Genomic DNA, 25197 nt, shown 5'->3' with positions numbered 1-25197 from the left:
TTCCCCTCCTCCATTGTGCTGGACAAGCCATGCGGTCAAGCAGGAAGTTAATTCTTATTTGTATTGATTGATCAAGAGAATGTGCGGGTGGAGCTTAATATGGGAGGAGTTATGTGCCTATATAAGGAGCCTGCACTATTGTCCGGGGCTCAGAACTTGCTGTATTTTGGTGACGTTAGTCCCTCTGAGTCCCGATCGGTGATCCAATAAAGAATCTCTTCCTTCCTGAAGAAACCTGTGTCCATCTCTCTGTGCTTGGCTTCCGTCAGTTTCTCCGGTATCAATATCATGGCAGTTTTAGAGGCAGAAACTTGGCATATCAGGACAGTTTTAAAGGCAGAAACTTGGCATATCAGGACAATCGGTTTTAGTCTGAATACTATTCCAATCTACTCCAATCTACTTCCCTAATACTTCCCTTACCTTTTGTGTACAACTGCTTACTCACAGACTCAGGCAGAATCAGAAGCGATGTGTTCCGCTCAGGGACGGATTTAGATGAAAAGAGCCCCTACCTCACACAGCACTATTTTAGCATTTCTCTCTCTGTTGGTGTACCCCAAGGTTCAGTCCATACATTGGCTTCCCGTAAGATATATGGCTCAATATAAAATTCTGTTTCTTGCTTTGAAATCTCTACGTAATGCTTCTCCCACCGATCTATCATCCCTAATACACAAGTATGTCCCATTTAGGCCCCTACACTATCCTCTGTTCGTACCCCCATCTCTGATACTCACATTGAAGACGTCTCTAAGGCTGCCCTGTTCCTGTGGAACTCCCTTCTCTTTTCTGTTAAATGCTCACCCAGTCTCCACTCCTTTAAAAAATCATTGAAAACTTTTTCACAAAAGCATATCAATTAAACTGTTATGGGCTCCAAAAAAAAAACACACAAGTCTGAATACTATTCCAATCTACTCCAATCTACTTCCCTAATACTTCCCTTACCTTTTGTGTCATTGAGTAGGGCCCTTTACCCCTCTGTTTCTGTCTGTCAAACTTGTCTGGTTATAAATACATGTTTGTTAGTCCACCCATTGTAAAGCGCTATGGAACTTGTTGGCGCTATATAAATATAATAATAATAATAATAATAATAATAATAATAATAATAATAATATACATTTTCCTTATCTCAAAAAATCACATAACTTGTTCCCTTCTATGGTGTAATGTATTGAATAGTTGCATCAGCAGATACTTTACTAAGCACTGTCCTATAACTAGCTCAAAAAATGTAAAAGTAGGATTTTAAAGATGTCTTGTTGACTCGTTGATTGACAGGAAACCTATGTCTTTGTCCTATGTGTTGTTTACATTTTAAATGACAGGCACATGTGTTTTTTGCTAACTTAAGCCTTTAACCATTCCATTGCTGGGCTAACTTTGTAGAATGTCAAGAGTCTGCAAGCTATGCTAAATTGTATATATTGTACATTAAATAATAATAGTCCATATTCCACAGGGGAAACATTGAAAACACCACTAGATGGATAGCACTTATGCAGCATCCTTGTACAGGGATGTGTTCCAGAGGAGCATGTCAGAGGCATTGGCTTTCTTTTGAGCCAATCAATCAGCAGAGATGGTGCAACTGGTTTGGAGAGGCAGATCTGCCTTGCCAGCCAGACCTGAGCAGTGGCAGATGGAGGAGTGCAGAAATCTAGGTGCTGGACCTTGCAGTGATGATGGCACTGTCTTTGGAAATGGTCAGCTGGATGTTAGGGACCAGATTCAAAAGAACTCTGGGACAAGGTCCTTAAGGTAGTCTGGAGAGAATCCCTCCCAACTCCAGAACAGTGACTTCAGGATCAAATGGATCTGTGAATACCTTTCTGGGAGAGCAACCCCTGAAGGACTGGGAGCTTGAGAGGCTGGTCTGGAGGGATTTATGGGTGGACAATTGTTACCATGCCTTATGTAGTCCAGATAGCCAATGATGACCCTTCAGAGGCTGAGGACTATGATGGTCCTGGCCTATTGTAAGAAGCCTTTCAGGAGAGGACTGAGTTTGGAAAACCTGCGGTGTTCTTATTCTGGGACATCCAGGAACTTAGAAGAAACCTCAAGAATATTGGTCAGGTAGGTGGGTACAGGGATGCTGGGTAGCCGGTGTGGCAAAACCAACCTCGCCAATGGGCATTGGAGAAACCTGTTTGCCCGCCTCCTGCCTGCTGACTATGGCCCCTGGGAGATTTGGCCCTTTAAATACAGTATTTGGGCATATTGTATTTTATTGTGCTGCTGCTGGCCCTTTAAGAACCATCTGGGGACATACTGTGACTTTTGGGAACAATGCCCCTTTAAGACGGTGTCCTCAGTGTCCCCAGACTTATTTGGAACAATGCCCCTTTAAGACTTTGTCCCCAGTGTCCCCAGACTGTTAATATGCTGTGTTCCTGGCTTTCTTCCACTTGGTTCAGTAAATGGGGCTTATGTCAGGGTTTCTTTGCTGTTTTAAACAGCAACCCTTTCTGTTTCAGTGACTGAGTTTTCAGCTGCAATTACTATCAGCTCCTTCAGCATGTTGCCACGGTTACTCACCTGAGAGTAGTAATCAACCCTGCTGCTAATCAGTTCTGCCTATTTAAGCAGCAAATCCCAGAACCTCCTTGCCCTTGCGTGGTTTCCTTTTCCCCAGAAGTCGCCTTGCTCCTGTGTTTCCTGTTTGTTCCTGGTTCCTGACTCCGCTGCTCTCCGTGCTCTTGATCCTGGCTTGTCTGACTACCCGCTCTGGTGACTGACCCCTGCTTGATTCCTGGACTTTGATTTTGGTTATTTATTTGTTATTTATTAATAAAGGTGTTTTTGCATCTAGTTCTGTCTCTGTCTGGTTCCTGACATTACACAAGGGCCATGAATACAGATGGTACAGGTGATACACCTATACCTAACCTATTTACCCGGTGGGACCAGCAGAACCACCATTTGGACCAGTATGCCCATCTGGATCCAGCACCCGGCCAGCCTGCGATTGCGGTCGCCTCTGCCTCACTTCCTGTTCTAGCACCGGTTGGAGCCTCCAAACCTGTTGCGGCTAGAGGAATGACTGGGTCTGTCCTGCTCCCTCAGTATTTTGGGGGCAACCCAGCTTAGTGAAAAGAATTTATGAATCAGGTTAAAGGATACCTTGAAATGCGGTCCCAGGCATTTCCTACAGAGAGCGACAAAGTCCACTTCATGATTTCTTTGCTGTCTGAAAAAGCCCTAGCTTGGGCAAAACCTCTCTGGGAGGCAGAGAGGCCTATCATTTACAATTACCCTGAATTTGTTGCGTCCTTTAACCCCTTAAGGACACATGACATGTGTGACATGTCATGATTCCCTTTTATTCCAGAAGTTTGGTCCTTAAGGGGTTAAAAGGGTTGTAACGGCTACCCAGGTAGTGAGAGGGTATCTGCCGTTGGAGACGTCCTTTTCCCTGCAAGCTGCTGTAGAGAAGTGAAGCTGGTATAATCCCATCCACGATATCCAGAGGGAGAGTCAGGTTCAGCTGAAAAAGAGCAGAGTAATATCTCCAAATAATCCCCTTCCAAGAACGAGACGAGGCTACGTTTTGAAGGGTCAAGAAGAACTGAGGTGCTGGCACACCCAGCCTGGTTTTTATTACAGTCAGGTACAAACAGACCACACCCAGGGGGAGGTTTAAAACAACCAATAACAGAATAGTACAGCCCACAGGTTCCCTCCCCTCTGCTTGGGAGATAATTGAGTTACCTACTATATCTACTCAATTATCTTTCAGCTAAAACTTATAAATTTTTATGCACTTTTATAACTTTCCCATTTTACATAGTATATGAATAAAACTTAAATTTTTATGAACAACATAAATTGTGGAACAACATATTCAAAATTCGTGAGAATCCGTCCAGTGGGTCCAGAAATATTAAAAAGTCTCTTTGGACCGACCGCATGCGTGTTTGCATGCCCAAAAACAGTTCCACAGATTCAGGCTGTGTGGTCGGTCTATTTCTGTCCTGAAAATCGGTAAAGTCCCATCCGAAGGCGGTGTTCGAATAGTCGAACGCACTTCGACTTTTGTCGAAGTGTCGAAGTAAAACGCGGTTAAAACTTCCGCGGTGGTCGCTAGTCGAGTGGTGATCTATTTCCCATGAAAAGATGACAAAGTCCCGTTCGAACGGGACTTAGTCTCCAGCTGTGGTGTCGAAGGATAGGGGAAGGTACAGGTCACCGCTGACCGCGTTCGACTGCATTAAAATGGCCGCCGCCACGTGTTCGACTGTAATGGCGGCCACTTCGACGGCTTCGGCACTTCGCCGGCTTCGGCACTTCGACTGCATTCGAAGTGCCAGTTAAAAAGTTGGAACACTGCTCCCAAGTATTTAAAGGGCCAGGAGCAGTATACACAAATCCATTATGCCCAGATATAGTTTTTAAAGTGCAATATGTCCCGGGGCCATAGTCGTAGGGCAGGAGGCTAGCCATAAGTTTTCTACAATGCCCAGTGGCAAATGGCAGTTTGTCACAAGGGTTTTTGATATTCCAGCTCACTCCACCCCTACTGCCAAACTACTCATGTCTAATGCTCAGGGCACAAAAACTATTGTCGAGTATGCCAGTGAATTCCGTACCATGGCAGCAGAGGGTGGCTGGAAAAACAAGACTTTCGTGGCTGCTTTGCACAGGGGCTCTCCGATGTGATTAAAAATGAGATTGCAGCCAGAGAATTACCTAAAGATCTCGAGGAACTGATATCATTTGTCACCCTCATTGACATCAGACTCCGAGAGAGATCCTCATCCAGGGAGCGCCTGCGGAGGCCTCCTGTATATTTGGCACCAAGCTTTTCTTGCCCACCCAAACCTCCCTCACCTCCCATGCCTCCTGGTCCTGAGTCCTCTGTCAGTGTGGAGCCAAGGCGGTTAGGCTTCTCACGCCTCTCAGTCGAGGAGAAAGCCTTTAGGAGGAGTGAGGGTCTGTGCCTATACTGCGGACACCACGGTCACATGCTAGTTTTGCCCGATTCATCCGGCAAAGGGCCCGCACCCAAGATACTGTCAGGGGCAGATCTTGGGTGGTCTTTCTGCAGACCCAGAGATATATGAGGACAAACCCTTGGTGCCTATCCTCTCCTGGCCTGATTCATCCATTAAAACCTGGGCATTGCTTGATTCTGGGGCCGCAGGCTTGTTTATAGATTGTGCATTTGCATCAAAGCACTCTATACCCTTACAGCCTCGCAACTCTCCACTAGCCTTCAAAGCCATCGATGGCAGACCAATACAGCCAACACACGTGACCCAGGAAACCGTGCCCATATCTCTGACTGTAGGGGCTCGAGACGATCCAATTCCAGGTCATTTCCTCTCCATATTACCAGGTTGTTTTGGGATACCCTTGGTTACAGAAGCATAACCCCACAATTGATTTGCGCAAAGCTGAGATATTATCTTGGTCCCAGCAATGCACATTTTCCTGTCTCCAGAAACCGGTCAAAGTTTTGGGCACATGTTCTGCCTCTTCCTTACGCTGAGTACCAAGAATTCCAAGATGTATTTGACAAAGGTCAAGTCAGCATTCTGCCGCCACACCGTCCGTATAACTGTGGTATCAAACTCCAACCTGGTGCCATTCCTCCCCGTGGCTGGATTTACCCACTGTCTGTAGCAGAGAATCGAGCCATGGAGGAGTATGTTACCGATGCATTGTCTAAGGGATTCATTCGGAAGTCATCTTCTCCTGCCGGGGCCGGCTTTTTCTTCATGAAAAAGAAAAATGGCGAGTTGAGAGTTGAGTCTCAATCGCATTACTATTAAGAATGCCTACCCCATTCCGTTGATCACTGAGCTATTTGACTGCCTCAAGGGAGCAACGGTCTTCACTAAACTTGATCTGAGAGGGGTATATAATCTCGTCCGGATAAAAGAGGACCACGAATGGAAAACCGCATTTAACACCAGGAGCGGTCATTACGAATACCTAGTAATGTCCTTTGGTCTTTGCAATGCTCCGGCGGTTTTCCAGGAATTTATAAATGATGTCCTGCGAGATATGCTGAAGCAATGTGTGGTGGTTTATCTGGACGATATTCTTATCCATTCCACATCTCTCGAGAACCATCACGCATACGTTTCTCGTGTTCTACAGAGACTTAGAGAAAATAATCTATTCTGTAAATTGGAGAAATGTGAGTTTAACTGCAAACAGGTCACATTCTTGGGCTATGTTATCTCAGATGCTGGATTCTCTATGGATCCAGAGAAACTTTTGGCTGTACTAAAATGGCCTCGACCTACGGGTCTTCGCTCTATACAACTTTTTTTTTGGCTTCGCCAATTATCGGAAGTTCATACGCAACTTTTCTTCCTTGGTTATACCTCTCACGGATATGACCAGGAAAGATGCTGATCCACAGCATTGGTCACAGGAAGCCATTACTGCCTTTGAGTCTCTCAAAGTCGCCTTTGCTGCTGCTCCTATACTGGCACACCCTAACCCTGCCTTACCATTCATTCTTGAAGTCGATGCGTCTGAGACAGGAGTAGGCGCCCTCCTGTCTCAACGTCCTAACCCAGAGAGCTCCAGGCATCCGTGCGGGTATTTCTCGAGGAAATTGAACCTGGCGGAATGCAATTACCAGATTGGTGATAGAGAACTTCTAGTCATAATTTTAGCTCTCAAAGAATGGAGGCACCTTCTTGAGGGTACTTCAGTGCCAATCCTCATCCTCACAGACCACAAGAATCTTACATATCTTTCCGAAGCTAAGCGGCTTTCCCCCAGGCAAGCTAGATGGGCTCTCTTCCTATCAAGATTCAATTATGTGGTTTCTGACTTGCCCGGTACTAAAAACATTCAGGCTGAGGCCTTGTCTCAACAGTTCTCCCCTCCATCTGGAGAGGAGATAACTCCTGTGATTCCTCCAGACCATATACTGGCCACCATCCGTACTAACCTCACCTCACCCCTAGGCGAGGAGATTCTGGCTGCACAAATTAATGCTCCTCCAGAGAAACCTAATGGCCGTTGTTTTGTACCTATTAATCTCCGTACTAAACTATTAATTACATACCACGACCCCAAAGCAGCTGGACATCCAGACAAAAAACTGTTAATCTGGTCCGTCTCCCGGCAATTTTGGTGGCCTAGTCTCCGTTCGGATGTCACCGCTTTTGTAGCTGCCTGTCCTGTGTGCGCTCAAAATAAAACCCCACAATGCCCTCCAGTGGGTCTCCTGCAAACCATACCTAATGGTGAATGACCCTGGACCCACTTGTCCATGGATTTTATCGTAGATCTTCCGGTCTCCTGTGGCAATACAGTCGTTCTCATGGTTGTTGACCGATTCTCGAAGATGTCGCATTGCGTTCCCTTGAAAAAACTACCAACTTCCCAGGAACTTGCAACAATTTGTGCTCGGGAGGTCTTTCGTTTGCATGGGTTACCCAAAGTGATAATCTCAGATAGGGGTAGCCAGTTCGTGTCCAGATTTTAGAGCTTTTTATATACAAATGGGAATTCAGCTTTCCTTTTCCTCGGCCTACCCCCCACAATCCAATGGCGGAATGAGCTAAAGAAACACTGGAACAGTTTCTGCGTTGCTACATTTCTGACCACCAGAACAACTGGTCTGATCTGCTACCCCCCTGGGCGGAGTTTGCCCACAATAGTGCGATTAATGCCTCTTCCCGACTATCCCCATTCTTGGTGAACTACGGGTTTCAACCGTCCATGTTGTCTGATACGTTCTTGCCACAGGGGATACCGGCATTGGAGGAACATCTCAGGGAACTCCGTTCCACTTGGGTGCAGGTACAGAACTCTTTGCAATGCGCAATGCAGAACTACAAACTCCAGGCCGACCACAGACGCCTTCCTGCACCTACCTATCAGGTCGGAGAGAGGGTCTGGCTGTCTTCTCGCAACCTACGCCTCCGTGTTCCCTCACAAAAACTGGCACCCCGATACGTTGGGCCATTTCGTTTACTTCGAAGGGTTAACCCTGTAGCTTACACACTTGACCTTCCTGCTAACATGCGCATCTCAAATGTATTCCATGTTTCCCTCTTGAAACCGTTGGTTTGTAATCATTACCACCTCAGTGCCACGTCCACGTCCTGTTCCGGTTGACAATCATGAGGAATATGAAATATGCAGCATCATTGACTCACGAGTCTTCAGAGGATAGATCCAATACTTGGTGCACTGGAAAGGGTACGGTCCAGAGGAACGCTCCTGGGTTCCAGCCTCTGATGTCCATGCACCATCCCTCCTTCGTTCCTATCACGCCCGCTTCCCCATAAAGCCCGGACCCACCAGCAGAGATGGGGGGAGTCGTTGAGGGGGAGGTACTGTCAGGGTTTCTTTGCTCTTTTTAAAACAGCAACCCTTTCTGTTTCAGTGACTGAGTTTTCAGCTGCAATTACTATCAGCTCCTTCAGCATGTTGCCACGGTTACTCGCCTGAGAGTAGTAATGAACCCTGCTGCTAATCAGTTCTGCCTATTTAAGCAGCAAATCCCAGAACCTCCTTGCCCTTGTGTGGTTTCCTGTTCCCCAGAAGTATCCTTCTTCCTGTGTTTCCTGTTTGTTCCTGGTTCCTGACTCCGGCCTTGTTCCTGACTCCGCTGCTCTCCGTGCTCCTGATCCTGGCTTGTCTGACTACCCGCTCTGGTGACTGACCCCTGCTTGATTCCTGGACTTTGCTTTTGGTTATTTATTTGTTATTTATTAATAAAGGTGTTTTTGCATCTAGTTCTGTCTCTGTCTGGTTCCTGGTCCCTGACAGCTTACTGAAGCAAGCACCACACAGGCAGACCACCCAGAAGTGGAACTGTGCAGGCAATTTACCTTCCAGGCTGGGAGCCTGCTCTAGGTGAATTGCCGACCGCTGGGTGGCCGCAGTTCGTGCAAACGAACACGTGGCGGCGGCCATCTTTATTTCAGCGGAAGTTTTAACTTCTCCAGACTTTAATGCATTCGACAATTCGAACGCCATTCGACAGTTTGAACACCGTTCGACAGTTAATTTGACAATTCGAATGGTTGACGTTCGTCTATTTGAACTGAATTTAACATGGGAAATAGACCGGCCGCACAACCTGAATCTCTGGAACTGTTTTGGGCATGAAAATGTGCGTGCGTGTGGTCGGTCAATAAGGGACTTCCAGCTAATATTTAAAACCCCTGGATGGAATTGGCTGAATTGTGGATATGTTTGTAATTAAAGTGTGTTGAGTTCGAATATGTAATTTATGAAGATTGAATGTATATTTTTAAAGATACAGTGTATGTGTAAAAAGTATATTTTTCCTGCCTGTGATAATTACTTTAACCCATTGTGTTCAGTAATTATATCACAGGCAGAGGGGAGTGTTTGTGTGTAATTGCTGGGAGTGTTTTATTGTATTGTACATATTTTATTGGTTGTTTTACAAAACCCTGTGGGCGGTACTATGTTTGTAAAATGGGCATAAAAGCAGAGTGTTTGATTAAAAGCTTCAGTTCTATTGATGTCCCGAACGGTTCGTGGCGAATAGTTCCTGGCGAACATAGCTTGTTTGCGTTCGCCACGGATGGCGAACATATGCAATGTTCGGTCCGCCCCTATTCGTCATCATTGAGTAAACTTTGACCCTGTACCTCACAGTCAGCAGACACATTCCAGCCAATCAGCAGCAGAACCTCCCTTCCTGGACAGCATCCATTTTAGATTCATTCTGAAGCTGCATTCTTAGTGAGAGGAGGGACAGTGTGCTGCTGCTGATTTAATAGGGAAATCGATAGCTAGGCTATTCAGTGTCCACTACAGTCCTGAAGGACTCATCTGATCTCTGCTGTAAGGACAGCACCCCAAAAAGCCCTTTTTAGGGCTAGAACATCAGTCTGCTTTTTTTTTTTTTTTTTACTGTAATATAATAGCAGTCAGTTTCCTTCACACGTGTGCGTTTCAGGGCCTGCCAGGGCACAGTGTCACACCAGTGCAACTCATATCTGGTGTAACAGTAGTGTACATTTAAAAAAAAAACACCTAGAAATTTGACTGTGAAATAATAGCAGTCAGTTTCCTTCACACGTGTGCGTTTCAGGGCCTGCCAGGTCACAGTGTCACACCAGTGCAACTCATATCTGGTGTAACAGTAGTGTACATTTAAAAAAAAAAAACTAGAAATTTGACTGTGAAATAATAGCAGTCAGTTTCCTTCACACATGTGCGTTTCAGGGCCTGCCAGGGCACAGTGTCACACCAGTGCAACTTATATCTGGTGTAACAGTAGTGTACATTTAAAAAAAAAAAAAAAAATTGACTGTAATTGTAACGGAGCTCCGTGTACTCCGACCGAGTACTCTCCGTTGATGGATGCTCCTAGCGCTCTCAGAGGCCTCCAAGCACTGCAGACGACACCACAACCACCGCAGACTCCACAACCGCCGTAGCTTAACTGGAGCCGCGCCGTCTTCCTTCCACCCTGGATCGGCTTCTGTTCTCCAGGACCGTGTGGGGAAGACCTCTCCTCCAGGAGAGCGTATCCGGAACAAGCTCTTAAAAGAGCTAAGGGATTAAGCTCAGGGGAATATGCAGAGCATAGCAATCCCCAGTGTGATACAGCAATTCCCTCCAATAACGAGACAAGGCTACGTTTTGAAGGGTCAAGAAGAACTGAGGACTGGGACACCCAGCCTGCTTTTTATTACAAAAAGGTACACACAGGACACTGCCAGGGGGAGGGTGAAAATAACCAATCATATACATGGTACCACCCCCACGTCTCCTCCCCTCAGATAAACATATAACATAATTATAGCATACAGTAAAAATACAGTTTTCACACATACACTGTAACTTTAAAACTATACATTCAATCTCCATAAAAAAATACATATTTAAACTCAGCACACTTCAAACATGAACACTTCCAAAAATCAGCCAAATCCCCCCAGTGGATCAAAAGTTAGCTGGAGGTCCCTTTATGACTGACCGCAAGCACAATTTCCTGCCCAAAACAGTTCCATAGATTTGGGCTGTGCGGTCGGTCAATTTCATGCGAAAAAACGACTAAGTCCCATTTCGAATGGGACTTAGTCTCTGGAGCTGAAAAACGAAGTGTAGGAGAAGGTAAGGGTCAGCGGTGTTCGGTAAAATGTGTAGCCGATTTCAGTTCCACAGAATCTTTAGCATACACCGCTGACCGCGTTCGACTGAACAAAGATGGCCGCCGCCACGTGCAATTAACCTCCAGTAACCTCACAGCCTGGGAGGTAAATTGCCTGCACACTTTAACTTCTGGGTGGTCCGCCTGTGTAATACTTGGTTCAGTAAGCCCTACTAACTGAACCAAGTGGGAGAGAGCCAGGGGCAAGTTATTTTACAGGTCTGGGGACATAGTCTTAAAGGGGTATTGTTCAGCAAAGTCACAATATGTCCCCAGACGGTTCTTAAAGGGCCATACACACCCAATAAAAGTTAATAAGTTTTCAGGGGCACATTCTTCCAGGGGCCATAGTCATGAGGAAGGAGGCTGGAAAATAGGCTTCTCCACAATCCAGGGAAGCAGGGCAATTTTCCATTTAAAGGGCCAGTTACAAATAGCGATTTGTAACAGTAATAGATTGAATAGCAGTTAGTTGTCTGCAAGCGTGTGTGTCAGGCGTACAGCGTCTACTCTGCCAACTTCTGCCAGTGCACAGTGCCACTCATATCTGTTGTCACAGTAGCTTGCACGCATAGTACCACTAATCGAAAAAAAAATGACAGGCAGAGGCAGGCCACACCGCAGGGGCCGTCGTGGTCGTGGTGCTGTGATTCCCTTTGGCCCTAGAATAATGCCCAGTGTTCAGAACCACGTACCCTGAACTTGAAAAGTTCTGAGGACATAGTTGACTGGCTAACACAGGACACCCAATCTTCTACAGCTTCCGCTCGGAACCTTGACGCACCATCCTCCTCCAGCTTAGCTTCGGGCACCTCTCAAATTACCACTCACCCGCCTGCCGCCACCACCAACACTAGCACCACAGCCGCTTCACTTGATATGTCAGAGGAGTTATTTACACATCAGTTGGTAGAAATGAGTGATGCGCAAGAATTATTGCCAGAGTATGTAGATAACAGGAATATGTCTCAGTCAGGCAGCATTACACACATGGACGTACGGTGTGATGATGATGATGTTGTACCCGCTGCTGCTTCCTTTGCTGAGTTGTCAGATACAAGTGAAGCGGTTGATGGTGATGATGCGTCCGTGGATGTCACGTGGGTGCCCGCTAGAAGAGGAGAAGAAGAAGAGGGGGAAAGTTCAAATGGGGAGACAGAGAGGAGGAGGAGACGAGTTGGAAGCAGGGGGAGGTCATCGCAAGGAGCTAGTGGCACAGTCAGACAGCATGCATCGGCACCCGGGGTCAGCCAGACAGCACGCCAATCAACGCATGCTGTTGCCACCACCAGAATGCCGTCATTTCAGAGCTCAGCAGTGTGGCATTTTTTTGTGTGTCTGCCTCTGACAACAGCGATGCCATTTGCAACCTGTGCCAAAAGAAACTGAGTCGTGGGAAGTCCAACACCCACCTAGGTACAACTGCTTTGCGAAGGCACATGATCGCACATCACAAACACCTATGGGATCAACACATGAGCACAAGTAGCACACAAACTCAAAGCCGCCATCCTCCTCCTGGTCCAGTATCTTCAGCCACGTCAACCACTGCTGTCCTCCTTGCCCCCTCTCAACCATCCGCCACTCCGTCTCTCGCCTTGAGCAGTTCCTGCTCATCTGCCCACAGTCAGGTGTGTGAAGGACATGTTTGAGCGTAAGAAGCAAATGTCACAAAGTCACCTCCTTGCCCGGCATCTGACAGCTGGCTTGTCTGAAGTCTTAGCCCGCCAGCTTTTACCATACAAGCTGGTGGAGTCTGAGGCGTTCCAAAAATTTGTAGCTATTGGGACACCGCAGTGGAAGGTACCCGGCTGAAACTTCTTTGCACAAAAGGCAATCCCCAACCTGTACTCGATTGTGCAAAAGGAAGTAATGGCATGTCTGGCACACAGTGTTGGGGCAAAGGTCCATCTGACCACTGATACCTGGTCTGCAAAGCATGGTCATGGCAGGTATATCACCTACACTGTGCATTGGGTAAACCAGCTGACGGCTGCCAAGCATGGAATGCGTGGCTCTGCAGAGGAGTTGGTGACACCGCCACGACTTGCAAGCAGGCCTGCTGCCACCTCCTCTACTCCTCCTACACCATCCTCTTCCATAACCTCCTTGGCTGAGTCCTCTTCTGCTGCTGCGTCTTGCTCCACATCAACGGCACCCCCCCAGCTCCCAGGTGCTATTCCACATCCCGGATACGGCAGTGTCATGCCGTCTTGGGGTTGACTTGACAGAAAGCAGAGAGTCACACCGGACCAGCACTCCTGTCCACCCTGAACGCACAGGTGGATCAGTGGCTGACTCCGCACCAACTGGAGATCGGCAAAGTGGTTTGTGACAATGGAAGAAATTTGTTGGCGGCATTGAATTTGGGCAAGTTGACACATGTGCCGTGCATGGCATCTGATCGTACAACGCTTTGTGCATAAGTATCCAGGCTTACAGGACGTCCTGAAGCAGGCCAGGAAGGTGTGTGGCCATTTCAGGCGTTCCTACAAGGCCATGGCGCACTTTTCAGATATCCAGCGGCAAAACAACATGCCAGTGACGCGCTTGATTTGCGACAGCCCGACACGTTGGAATTCAACACTTCTAATGTCCAACCGCCTGCTACAACAAGAAAAAGCCGTTAACGACTATTTGTATGACCGTGGTGCTAGGACAGCCTCTGCGGAGCTGGGAATTTTTTTGCCACGTTACTGGACGCTCATGCGCAATGCCTGTAGGCTCATGCGTCCTTTTGAGGAGGTGACAAACCTAGTCAGTCGCACCGAAGGCACCATCAGTGACATCATACTGTTTGTTTTCTTCCTGGAGCGTGCCCTGCAAAGAGTGCTGGATCAGGCCGTAGATGAGTGTGAAGAGGAAGAGTTGTGGTCACCATCACCACCAGAAACAGCCTTATCAGCATCGCTTGCTGGACCTGCGGCAACGCTGGAAGAGGATTGTGAGGAAGAGGAGTCAGAGGAGGAATGTGGCTTTGAGGAGAAGGAGATGGACCAACCACAACAGGCATCCCAGGGTGCTCGTTGTCACCTATCTGGTACCCGTGGTGTTGTACGTGGCTGGTGGGAAGAACATACCTTCAGTGAGATCACTGAGGACGAGGAACGGGACATGAGTAGCTCGGCATCCAACCTTGTGCAAATGGGATCTTTCATGCTGCCGTGCCTGTTGAGGGACCCTTGTATAAAACGGCTGAAGGAGAATGACCTGTACTGGGTGTCCATGCTACTAGACCCCCGGTATAAGCAGAAAGTGCCTGAAATGTTACTGAATTACCGCAAGTCGGAAAGGATGCAGCAGTTCCAAAATAAATTAAAAAGTATGCTTTACACAGTGTATAAGGGTGATGTCACAGCACAACGGGAATCTAACAGGGGAAGAGGTGAAAGTAATCCTCCTCCTCCCACGACCACGCTGGCAAGGACAGGACGCTTTACAGACGTGTTGTTGATGGAGGACATGAAGAGCTTTTTAAGTCGTACGCATCGCCACAGCCCTTCGGGGTCCACCCTCAGAGAATGACTCGACCGACAGGTAGCAGACTACCTCGCCTTAACTGCAGATATCGACACTCTGAGGAGCGATGAACCCCTTGACTACTGGGTGTGCAGGCTTGACCTGTGGCCTGTGCTATCCCAATTTGCGATAGAACTTCTGGCCTTCCCCGCTTCAAGTGTCCTGTCAGAAAGAACCTTCAGTGCAGCAGGAGGTATTGTCACTGAGAAGAGAAGTCGCCTAGGTCAAAAAAGTCTAGATTACCTCACCTTTATTAAGATGAATGAGGGATGGATCCTGAAAGGACTGACAGTGGGCGATACATTCGACTAAAAAAGGCCTGATGAGGGGGACGTAACAGGGATTAAACTGATAAGAATAGTACTACTTAACACACCACTCCTATCTGGTGGCACATTAGATTGCAAGCGCAGTGCCCCAAATTTGAAGTAGGAGGACCAACCAAGCATCTTTTTCCATCTCCCGGTTCCTAAAATCGATGCCATATACACGTCCCCTGATAGGGGACGTAACAGGGATTAGACTGATAAGAATAGTACTACTTAACACACCACTCCTATCTGGTGGCACATTAGATTACACGCGCAGTGCCCCAAATTTGAAGTAGGAGGACCGACCAAGCATCTTTTTCCATCTCCCGGTTCCTAAAATCAATGCCATATACACGTCCCCTGATAGGGGACGTAACAGGGATTAAACTGATAGGAATAGTACTACTTAACACACCTTATAATAATGCAGAGAGAGGCAACGCAGAAAGAGGAGTCTGAAGAAGAGGAGTCAGAGGAGGAAGGTGGCTTTGAGGAGGTGGAAGACCAAACACAGCAGGCGTCCCAGGGGGCTTGTTGTCACCTTTCGGGGACCCTTGATGTTGGGCTGGGTGGGTGGAGGAAGAGACCTTCAATGACATGACAATGACTGGGACATAGCAATACCAGGGTACTCTTTATATAGAAAAGACAGGGAAGGCAAGAAAGGGGGAGGGGTGGCCCTGTATGTGAAGGATAGCATAAAATCTAGCCTAATAAAGGTTAGTGAGACGAACATAGAGTCCATTTGGGTAACGTTAGAATTTGGTAATCACACAGTAATTTGTGTAGGTGTGATTTAGGCCCCCAGGACAAATTGAAGAGTTAGATAATCTACTAGTTGAAGAAATAGCTAAAATGACAATGAAGGGGCAAGCACACATATTCTAAACTCCCTACTGGGATTGTCTCTAAAACAAGTCGTTGAGGAGCCAACTCGTAAAGAGGCCATACTAGATTTAGTGTTAACAAATGGAGATTTGGTATCAGATATTACTGTAGGTGAAAGTTTAGGATCCAGTGATCATCAGTCAGTGAGGTTTAATATAAGAACAGTGACTGAGTCACACCACACAAAAACAAAAGTTTTAGACTCTAGAAAAACAGACTTTTCTAAAATTAGAATATGTGTAAAGGAGTCATTATCAGACTGGAGCAACTTAAATGGAGTCCAAAAGAAATGGGATTATTTAAAAGCTGCACTACTGAAGGCAACAGAAAATTGCATTAGGTTTGTCAGTAAAAGCAAAAAATTCAAGAAACCACTGTGGTACTCCGCAGATGTGGCCAAAATAGTAAAAAACAAAAAGTTTGCATTTAGTAATTATAAAAAAAAACACAGAGTGAGGAAGACAGAATGACCTATAAGATTAGGCAGAAAGAGGCTAAGCAAGTTATAAGAGTTTCCAAATCACACACAGAAGAGAAAATAGCACAGTCAGTAAAAAAGGGGGACAAAACTTTTTTTAGATACATAAATGAGAAAAGAAAAGTAAAACAAGGATTAGTTAGATTAAAAACAAAAGAAGGAAGGTATGTAGATGAGGATAAAGGTCTAGCTGACTGCCTGTCAGGATCGGGACAGGGATCCAACACGCAGAGTACAAACAGTAGACAGATACGTATACCGGACCTTAGAATGGCCGGACTAACGTACGGAGATAGTAGACAATGGTCAGAGACAAGCCGAGGTCGAGGGAAGGAGAAGACAGGTAAGCGAGAGACAAGCCGAGTCAAAGGGTAACAGAGATAAGCAGGGTAGTACAACAAGCCGGGTCGGAACCAAAGAGATAACTAGAATACAAGAGCACTGAGTGACTAGACAGGCTAGAACCACGACAGGGCAATGAGCAAATGCGGGAAGCTCTATTAAATACCCTGGCTCTAGAGAGTAATCACGACTCCGACGAGTCCTGATTAGTCTTTAGACAATTGACTGACAGGTCGGTCCGGGTTGGCGTCATGACGTCGACTACTGAGCGTCGTGTTACAAAAGGAAGTGGATCCCTCGCGGCCGGCGTGTAAGTGGCCGGAAGGACCGCGAGGAACGGGAGAAACAGTCCCTCTGGAAGGATAAAGGTCTAAGTCTCTCACCTCCTCTGAGGTGGAGACTACAGGTACCCTGACACTGCCTCAATGAATATTTTTGTTCGGTATTTACAGCTGAAAATGAAGGAAAGGGACCTCCGTTAAAAAAAAAAGGATAAATTAGTAATTTATTACACGTGAGTTTACAGAGGAAGAGGTTATATTTCAACTGTCAAAAGTAAAGACAAATAAGTCAATGGGACCTGATGGAATACACCCAAAGCTATTAAAAGAGCTTAGTGGTGTACTAGCAAAACCATTAAGAGATTTATTTAACCAATCATTGTTAACAGGAGCAGTCCCAGAAGATTGGAAGTTAGCGAATGTTGTGCCCATTCACAAGATAGGTAATAGGGAGGAGTCGGGCAACTATAGGCCAGTAAGCCTTACTTCAGTAGTGGGGAAAGTGATGGAAACCATGTTAAAGGATAGGATTGTTGAACATCTAAAAACACATGGATTTCAAGATCAGAGACAACATGGGTTTACTTCAGGGAGATCATGCAAAACTAATCTTATTGATTATTTTGATTGGGTAACTAAAATTATAGATCAGGGTGGTGCAGTAGGCATTGCTTATCTAGATTTCAGTAAGGCTTTTGACACTGTTGCACATAGAAGGCTTATCAATAAACTGCAATCTTTGAGTTTGGATTCCAATATTGTTGAATGGGTAAGGCAGTGGCTGAGTGACAGGCAACAGAGGGTTGTAGTCAATGGAGTATATTCGAAGCTTGGGCTTGTCACCAGTGGGGTACCTCAGGGATCTGTACTTGGACCCATTCTCTTTAATATTTTTATTAGTGATATTGCAGAAGGCCTTGATGGTAAGGTGTGTCTTTTTGCGGATGATACTAAGATATGTAACAGGGTTGATGTTCCAGGAGGGATAAGCCAAATGGCAAGTGATTTAGGTAAACTAGAAAAATGGTCAGAGTTGTGGCAACTGACATTTAATGTGGATAAGTGCAAGATAATGCATCTTGGACGTAAAAACCCAAGGGCAGAGTACAGAATATTTGATAGAGTCCTAACCTCAACATCTGAGGAAAGGGATTTAGATATGATTATTTCTGAGGACTTAAAGGTAGGCAGACAATTTAATAGAGCAGCAGGAAATGCTAGCAGAATGCTTGGTTGTATAGGGAGAGGTATTAGCAGTAGAAAGAGGGAAGTGCTCATGCCATTGTACAGAACACTGGTGAGACCTCACTTGGAGTACTGTACACAGTACTGGAGACCATATCTTCAGAAGGATATTGATACTTTAGAGAGAGTTCAAAGAAGGGCTACTAAACTGGTTCATGGATTGCAGGATAAAACTTTCCAGGAAAGGTTAAAGGATCTTAACATGTATAGCTTGGAGGAAAGATGAGACAGGGGGAATATGATAGAAACATTTAAATACATAAAGGGAATCAACACAGTAAAGGAGGAGACTATATTTAAAAGAAGAAAAACTACCACAACAAGAGGACATAGTCTTAAATTAGAGGGACGAAGGTTTAAAAATAATATCAGGAAGTATTACTTTACTGAGAGGGCAGTGGATGCATGGAATAGCCTTCCAGCTGAAGTGGTAGAGGTTAACACAGTAAAGGAGTTTAAGCATGCGTGGGATAGGCATAAGGCTATCCTAATTATAAGATCAGGCCAGGGACTAATGAAAGTATTTAGAAAACTGGGCAGACTAGATGGGCCGAATGGTTCTTATCTGCCGTCACATTCTATGTTTCTATGTTTCTATGTTTCTACATCAGTGAGGACAAGGAACGGGACATGACTAGCTTGGTATCCAACCTTGTGCAAATGGGGAGTTTGCGGTTGTGCAAATGGACTGTTTGCGGTTGTTTGCGGTGCGTTAAACGGGGAGTTTGGTCTGTCACTGTGAAGTGGGCGTAACCCTTACACTACCTGATCGATACAACATCATACCTGTTTTAAAGCACGTTATTCCAAACAATCTAGGAATGTTAGGTGATTTATGCCCTTTATGGATTAAAACCAGACTCTGCATCAACTATGTAATTTTCCATGAGAGTTTTGCCATGGATCCCCCTCCGGCATGCCACAGTCCAGGTGTTAGTCCCCTTGAAACAACTTTTCCATCACTATTGTGGCCAGAAAGAGTCCCTGTGGGTTTTAAAATTTGCCTGCCTATTGAAGTCTATGGCGGTTCGCCCGGTTCGCCCGTTTGCGAACATTTGCGGAAATTTGCGTTCGCCATTTGCGAACGGAAAATGTTATGTTCGCGACATCTCTAGTGATAAATTTCAAAATCAAAATAAACACTTTTCAGGTATTGAAAGTTAATATGTCATAATTGGACATTGATTTGTAGTCTATTATATCTCTGTATAATTTTGTTTTTTTTTAGATCCCTCAATCTATGTGCAACGAGAGATGCCCACCTGGGTACAGAAAAGCAAATCCAAGAGAAGAAACATGCTGCTATTCTTGTGTTCAGTGCTCACCTGGTGAAATATCCAATCAAACTGGTAAGAAAGAATGATGATAGGAAAGGGGAGTACTGGCTAATTTCAGAGGTGAACGTAGGAGTTTTATTTCTGTTTTAAAAAATCTAACAAATTCAGGAATAAGGAGAGTGCTGGCCTATGGTAAGAGTGGAGCTCTAGGGGACCCAGTTTATAACTGTGAAAAACACTCAAGCCCGAATTTCATTTCACCCCGCAGCAATAAAATGCTATGGGAATATGAATTTTAAAAGAAGGTAAGATGACAAAAGTAAAAGAAATATAAACAATAAGGCTGCATGGAAAATGTACATTAGTCCATAAACTATGAGGAGGTGACCTAAATCTTTCCAGAATAACATCAGGAAAAGAGTGCAACTTTGCAGTGCCATCATCTAAAATACCATTCAATTAAGCAGAAAAAACCTGCAATAAGGCTTGAAAAAATGAATAAATTAAAGAACTTGTCGACTACATTGGACATAAGAAATAGATAGATTAAGTACTACAAGATTGGCTAAAATTGTTAATCCAAACATCTAGAAAATATCAGTGATTTCACGCAGTCATTGTTGCTTGGATTCTGTACGTGCAAAATGAACTCCACCTCCGGCCAGGGCCGGCGCATCCATAAGGCGGCACAGGCGGCCGCCTTAGGGCGCACGGGCTCTGGGGGCGCAAGATTTCAGTGACCGTCAGGAGGGAAGCTCTCCCTCCTGCCGGGCCACCATCTCGGCCCCCGGTGCTGTGTGCGGCTGTGACGTCATATTCCGGCTACCGCGGTATCAGCAGACAGGCAGCGCGCGAGGGAGCAGAGCAGAGAGGTCAGAGCTCCCTCGCCGCGTTTGATCTCAGCACAGCCGCACGCCGCCCAGCAGCCCCACTGGACCCCAGGGAAGGATTCATCATCCACACCAGCTCTCCAGGTACGGAGGCTGGGTGGAAAATATTTATTTATAAAATAATTAGTGAGTGTATGTGTGTGAGTGTGTGTGTGTGAGTGTATGTGTCTGTGTGTGTGTGAGTGTATGTGTGAGTGTGTGAGTGTGAGTGTATGTGTCTGTGTCTGTGTGTGTGTGTGTGTGTGTGTGAGTGTATGTGTGTGAGTGTATGAGTGTATGTGTGTGAGTGTATGTGTCTGTCTGTCTGTGTGTGTGTGTGTGTGTGTGTGTGTGTGTGTGTGTGTGAGTGTATGTGTCTCTGTGTGTGTGTGAGTGTATGTGTATGTGTCTGTGTGTGAGTGTATGTGTGTGTGTGAGTGTATGTGTCTGTGTGTGTGTGTGTGAGTGTATGTGTCTGTGTGTGAGTGTATGTGTCTGTGTGTGAGTGTATGTGTCTGTGAGTGACAGTGTGTGCGTCTGTGAGTGACAGAGTGTGTCTGTGAGTGACAGCGTGTGTGTGAGTGCGTCTGTGTGTGTGCATGTGAGTGTATGAGTGTGTCTGTCAGTGTATGATGAGTGTGTTTGTCAGTGTATGAGTGTGTGTCTGTCAAATCAGTGAGAGTATGTTTGTCATTGAGTCTGTGTGTGACTATCAGTGTGTCTGTCAATGAGTGTCAATCAGTGTGGGTCTGTCAGTGTCAATGAATGAGTGTGTGTCAGATCAATGAGTCTGTGTCTGTCAGTGATGTCTGTGTGTTTGTCATTGAGTGTGTGACTGTCAGTGTGTACAGACTGTAGCGGAGCGCGGTACAGGAGCTTCTGTTTCCTGTACCTGGCCAGACTGACAGGAGGTGCTCACAGAGAGAGCACTCCCTGTCAGTTCAGCCGGGTACAGAAAACTGAAGCTCCTGTACCGCGCTCCGCTCCGCTACACTCTGTACACACTGACACACCAGGAAGGGGAGTGTGACCACTAAAGGGGTGTGGGGTGCACCAAGGGACAGGGAGGGAATGGGAGAGAAACACCAAGAGACAGGGAAAAGAGGGGGTAGGGGAGAAGAACACTAAGGGACAGGGAAGGGACCATTAATGGTCAGGGAGGGGAGAGGGGCTGGTTAAGAGGCACATAGGTGAAGATGATTTTTTTGGGGGGGAGGGGGAGCGGAAAAATGCATCTTCGCCTATGTACCTAAAAATCCAAGCACCGGCCCTGCCTCCGGCAGCATCATTGGGGCATCAGTAGCAAGCTCACCCTCATTAAAATCTCTCACCCTCCAGCAAGGGTAGTGATTTTAGAAGAAAAGGATTGGGCTGAGGGGAGAACTTGGCCTTAAGTTTAGCTTAAAGGGGCACTCCATATCCCTAATGCACTTTAGCTTTCTGAAAAGTTGTATGTGTGAAGAGTGTGTCCTCTTTTTTCAATTAGCATAAAGTACAGATTTCAGTAGAAATTTACACTTTTATAAATTAAGCTGGCTACCCCTTCTTCCCCTCCCCCACCCCCCTCAATGAAGCTAAACTCAAGAGGCAGCAATTGCCAAGAGCACCTGTCCTACAAAGACTTCTTATTGAGCTTCATTGGTAAGTCTGTGATTGGAAAGCCACATAAAATCAAGGAGTGGTTAGTAGGGGAGGGCTTGCAAAGGCTATAGACAAGTTATCTGCAGGTTTTGCATGCTGTTTTTACATTAAACCCCAATGAAAAAATGCATAATAAATGCATACATGTTGTCATTCGGAATATATCTTCTAACCAGCGATTTTTATTTATTTTTTATTTGGGTCGTGGAGTGTCCCTTTAATTATATAATTTTTTATTTTTTTTTAAAAGACTGACTAGCACAGCAAGCGTTACTCTAGCCAAAAATAGTACTTTATGAAAAAACTATTTTTTGGTTGGAATAACCCTTTAAACGTGAAACTATCAAATTCCACGAACCGTGGGATGTAAAGCTCTGCGGAACTAGTTGGCACTATATGAATACCATTAATAATAGGAATAATAATAATAAAAGAACAATTGTATCCTCCCAGCAAGAGAGAAGGTAAAAACATGGATCAAGAGTGATTAATTCCAAAAACCTTTACACCCCACAGGTTCCAATGGGAGAAAAAAAAACAAAAAAACATACAGCCCTAAGATAAAACTTGTCTCTACAGGGGTGATACAGAAAGTTCAAAAAACAAAAAACGGTTCCACCAAATATCTAGACATTACTGGTATTGCTAAGGTATACAGGTGTATACAAGTAGTAGTAACTGGAATCTATAGTTACAAAGATCCTTGTAAAATAATAAGAAAGTCCTTGATAACGATGGTAGTTGTAGTAGGTAGTTCAATGTATTTCACTGATTAAGATAGGTTCCAAGATATGAAATGACAATAAATAACAGAGGGAACAAACAATAGTTTGATATTGTTTGTAACCAGTGCAGAAGCAATATTTTTTATAAAAATACACTCACAAACAAGGAGCCAGCTGTTGGCTTGCTTGTATCTGCTTCTGACAATATAATCCTTGTCACAGGATATTAGCTGAAGAATCACAGCAAGGTCTTTGTAGGGAAACTTGTATGTCTTACGTTATCTTCACAACATACGCATCGGTATAATCCCCACTCAAGGATATAGCTTGTAAAGGATGTTCCTCCGTATTTTCCAATGGTTATATAGTAAAATATAGAAAAAAAGGCCATTCAGTTACCCATTTGCTGTAGTACTCTGGTGATTATGTCAATTGGAGGCAAAACAGCCTCCTCCTATTCCACTATTTCAAAGCACTATTAATAGAGCTCTGAGTGGGCTCTGTGGTGAGAGAGTTCACGGTTACCTCTCACCATGGAAAACATAGAGGCTACAGAAGATGAATTATACTTAAACTAATGTATATGAGAGAATGAGTAGTTTTATTTATGTATATGTGGGAGACAAATACATGCATACAATAATGTGGAAGTAAAAGACAGTTAAAGGCTGCGCCACATGTAATATGATAAACAATATAAAGCAAAATATTAAATAAAATAAATACTGTGAGTCTTATTCCAGATGTTTAAATTGTCACTTATACAATTGTCTCTTATTCAGGAGGTAGTTTCAAATGTGGTTCCTAGTTTCTTTATACTTGGGGGGTCTTGTTGTGTTTAGGCTCTGTATGTGGGTGAGAAAGAGACAGAATAACCTGATAGTGCAGTAAGTCAGGGCTAAGTAGGCCTGTTATTAATAATAATAGTATTCCACTCAAATTTAAGAGCGCTATAACCAGCTCTAGTGTGGATCGCCTATAATGGTATAATCCCCATGTATGGGATATGGTGGTGGTAGGTCTCGACTGGTAGTTGTCTAGATGCTCGGAGAGAAAATAAGAATAGCCACAGATAGTGCTCTCAGTAAGACAATAATAATAGTGTTGAATATAAAAATTGTACTTACAAATGTAGAGCATGCTCACTGTTCTGTGGTGACAGCATCAGTGGTATAATCCCCACCTAGGATTTGCTTGGGAGTAGTAGCAGATGAAGTTAAAAATGTGGAGATAAGAATAATAATAATAAGTAATAAAATATATTATTATTAAAAAAAGGAAAAAATATAAATAAAGAGGTATTGGTACAATAAAATGTTGTAAAACCAAAGTCCTTTATTATATCAGATAAAGAACGTAATTTCCATAATGCGTTTCGTCATAACAGACTTTTTCCAAATGGATTAGAGCATGCATCTGTGTCTTACTGAGAGCACTATCTATGGCTATTCTTATTTTCTCTCCGAGCATCACGACAACTACCAGTCGAGACCTACCACCACCATATCCCATACATGGGGATTAGGTCATTATAGGCGATCCGCACTAGAGCTGACTATAGCTCTCTTAAATTTGAGTGCAATACTATTATTATTAATAACAGGCCTACTTAGCCCTGACTTACTGCATCAGGTTATTCTGTCTCTTTCTCACCCACATACAGAGACTAAAGACAACAAGACCTCCCAAGTATAAAGAACCAAGGAACCACAGTTGAAACTACCTCCTGAATAAGAGACAATTTTATATGTGACAATTTCCACATCTGGAATAAGACTCACAGTATTTATTTTCTTTTATTTTCTTTTATATTTTACTTTATCTTTTTTTATCGTATAACATGTGGTGCAGCCCTTAACTGTCTTTTACTTTTGTATTATCCTATAGGGTTGAGAGGGATCCCCTTAGGGTTGCTGCCTTGTTGTTCATTCTTCTGTGTTACTGAGCGCTGACCAATCTATGTATTTTTACTATATAATAATGTGGGAATGCTCTGTGTATATAAAGTAATACAATGTGAGCAAGATATTACTTTGCTGCAGAGGGATTTAGATAGACTGTTGGACTGGGCACTCAAATGGCAGATTAAATTTAATCTTGAAAAATGCAAAATTATGCACTTCAGCGTAAAGAATGCACAAGCAATGTATGCCCTTAATGGAAACTAATTAGGGATAACAACACACGAAAAGGACTTGGGAATTGTTATAGACAACAAACTATGCAACAATGTGCAATGTCAATCAGCAGTGGCTAAGTGTCAGGATCGGGACAGGGATCCAACACGCAGAATACAAACAGGAGCTAGGTACGTATACCGGACCTTAGAATGGCCGGACTAACGTAAGGAGAAAGCAAAGAATGGTCAGAGACAAGCCGAGGTCGAGGGAACGAGAGAACAGGTAAGCGAGAGACGAGCTGAGGTCAAAGGACACGAGAGGTAAGCAGGAACGAAAATACAAGCCAAGTCAGAACCAAAAAGACAAACAGTAATAAGAGCAC

The 25197-nt window shown here is 44.8% G+C and overlaps 1 protein-coding gene across 1 annotated transcript in view; it reads left to right on the top strand.

The window, feature by feature from the left end:
- LOC134569166 (vomeronasal type-2 receptor 26-like) overlaps nucleotides 1–25197 on the top strand; it is a 122843-nt gene that overhangs the window by 95731 nt on the left and 1915 nt on the right. The window contains exon 5 of the mRNA XM_063428079.1: nucleotides 19412–19532. Within this exon, the coding sequence (XP_063284149.1) occupies nucleotides 19412–19532 (121 nt within the window). The remainder of the gene's footprint in view (nucleotides 1–19411; nucleotides 19533–25197) is intronic.

Source organism: Pelobates fuscus, chromosome 7 (genome assembly GCF_036172605.1).
Source record: "Pelobates fuscus isolate aPelFus1 chromosome 7, aPelFus1.pri, whole genome shotgun sequence".
NCBI classification, from domain to species: domain Eukaryota; kingdom Metazoa; phylum Chordata; class Amphibia; order Anura; family Pelobatidae; genus Pelobates; species Pelobates fuscus.
The sequence above is the reverse complement of the archived record's forward strand: the minus strand, read 5'-3'. Positions and strand labels throughout refer to the sequence as shown.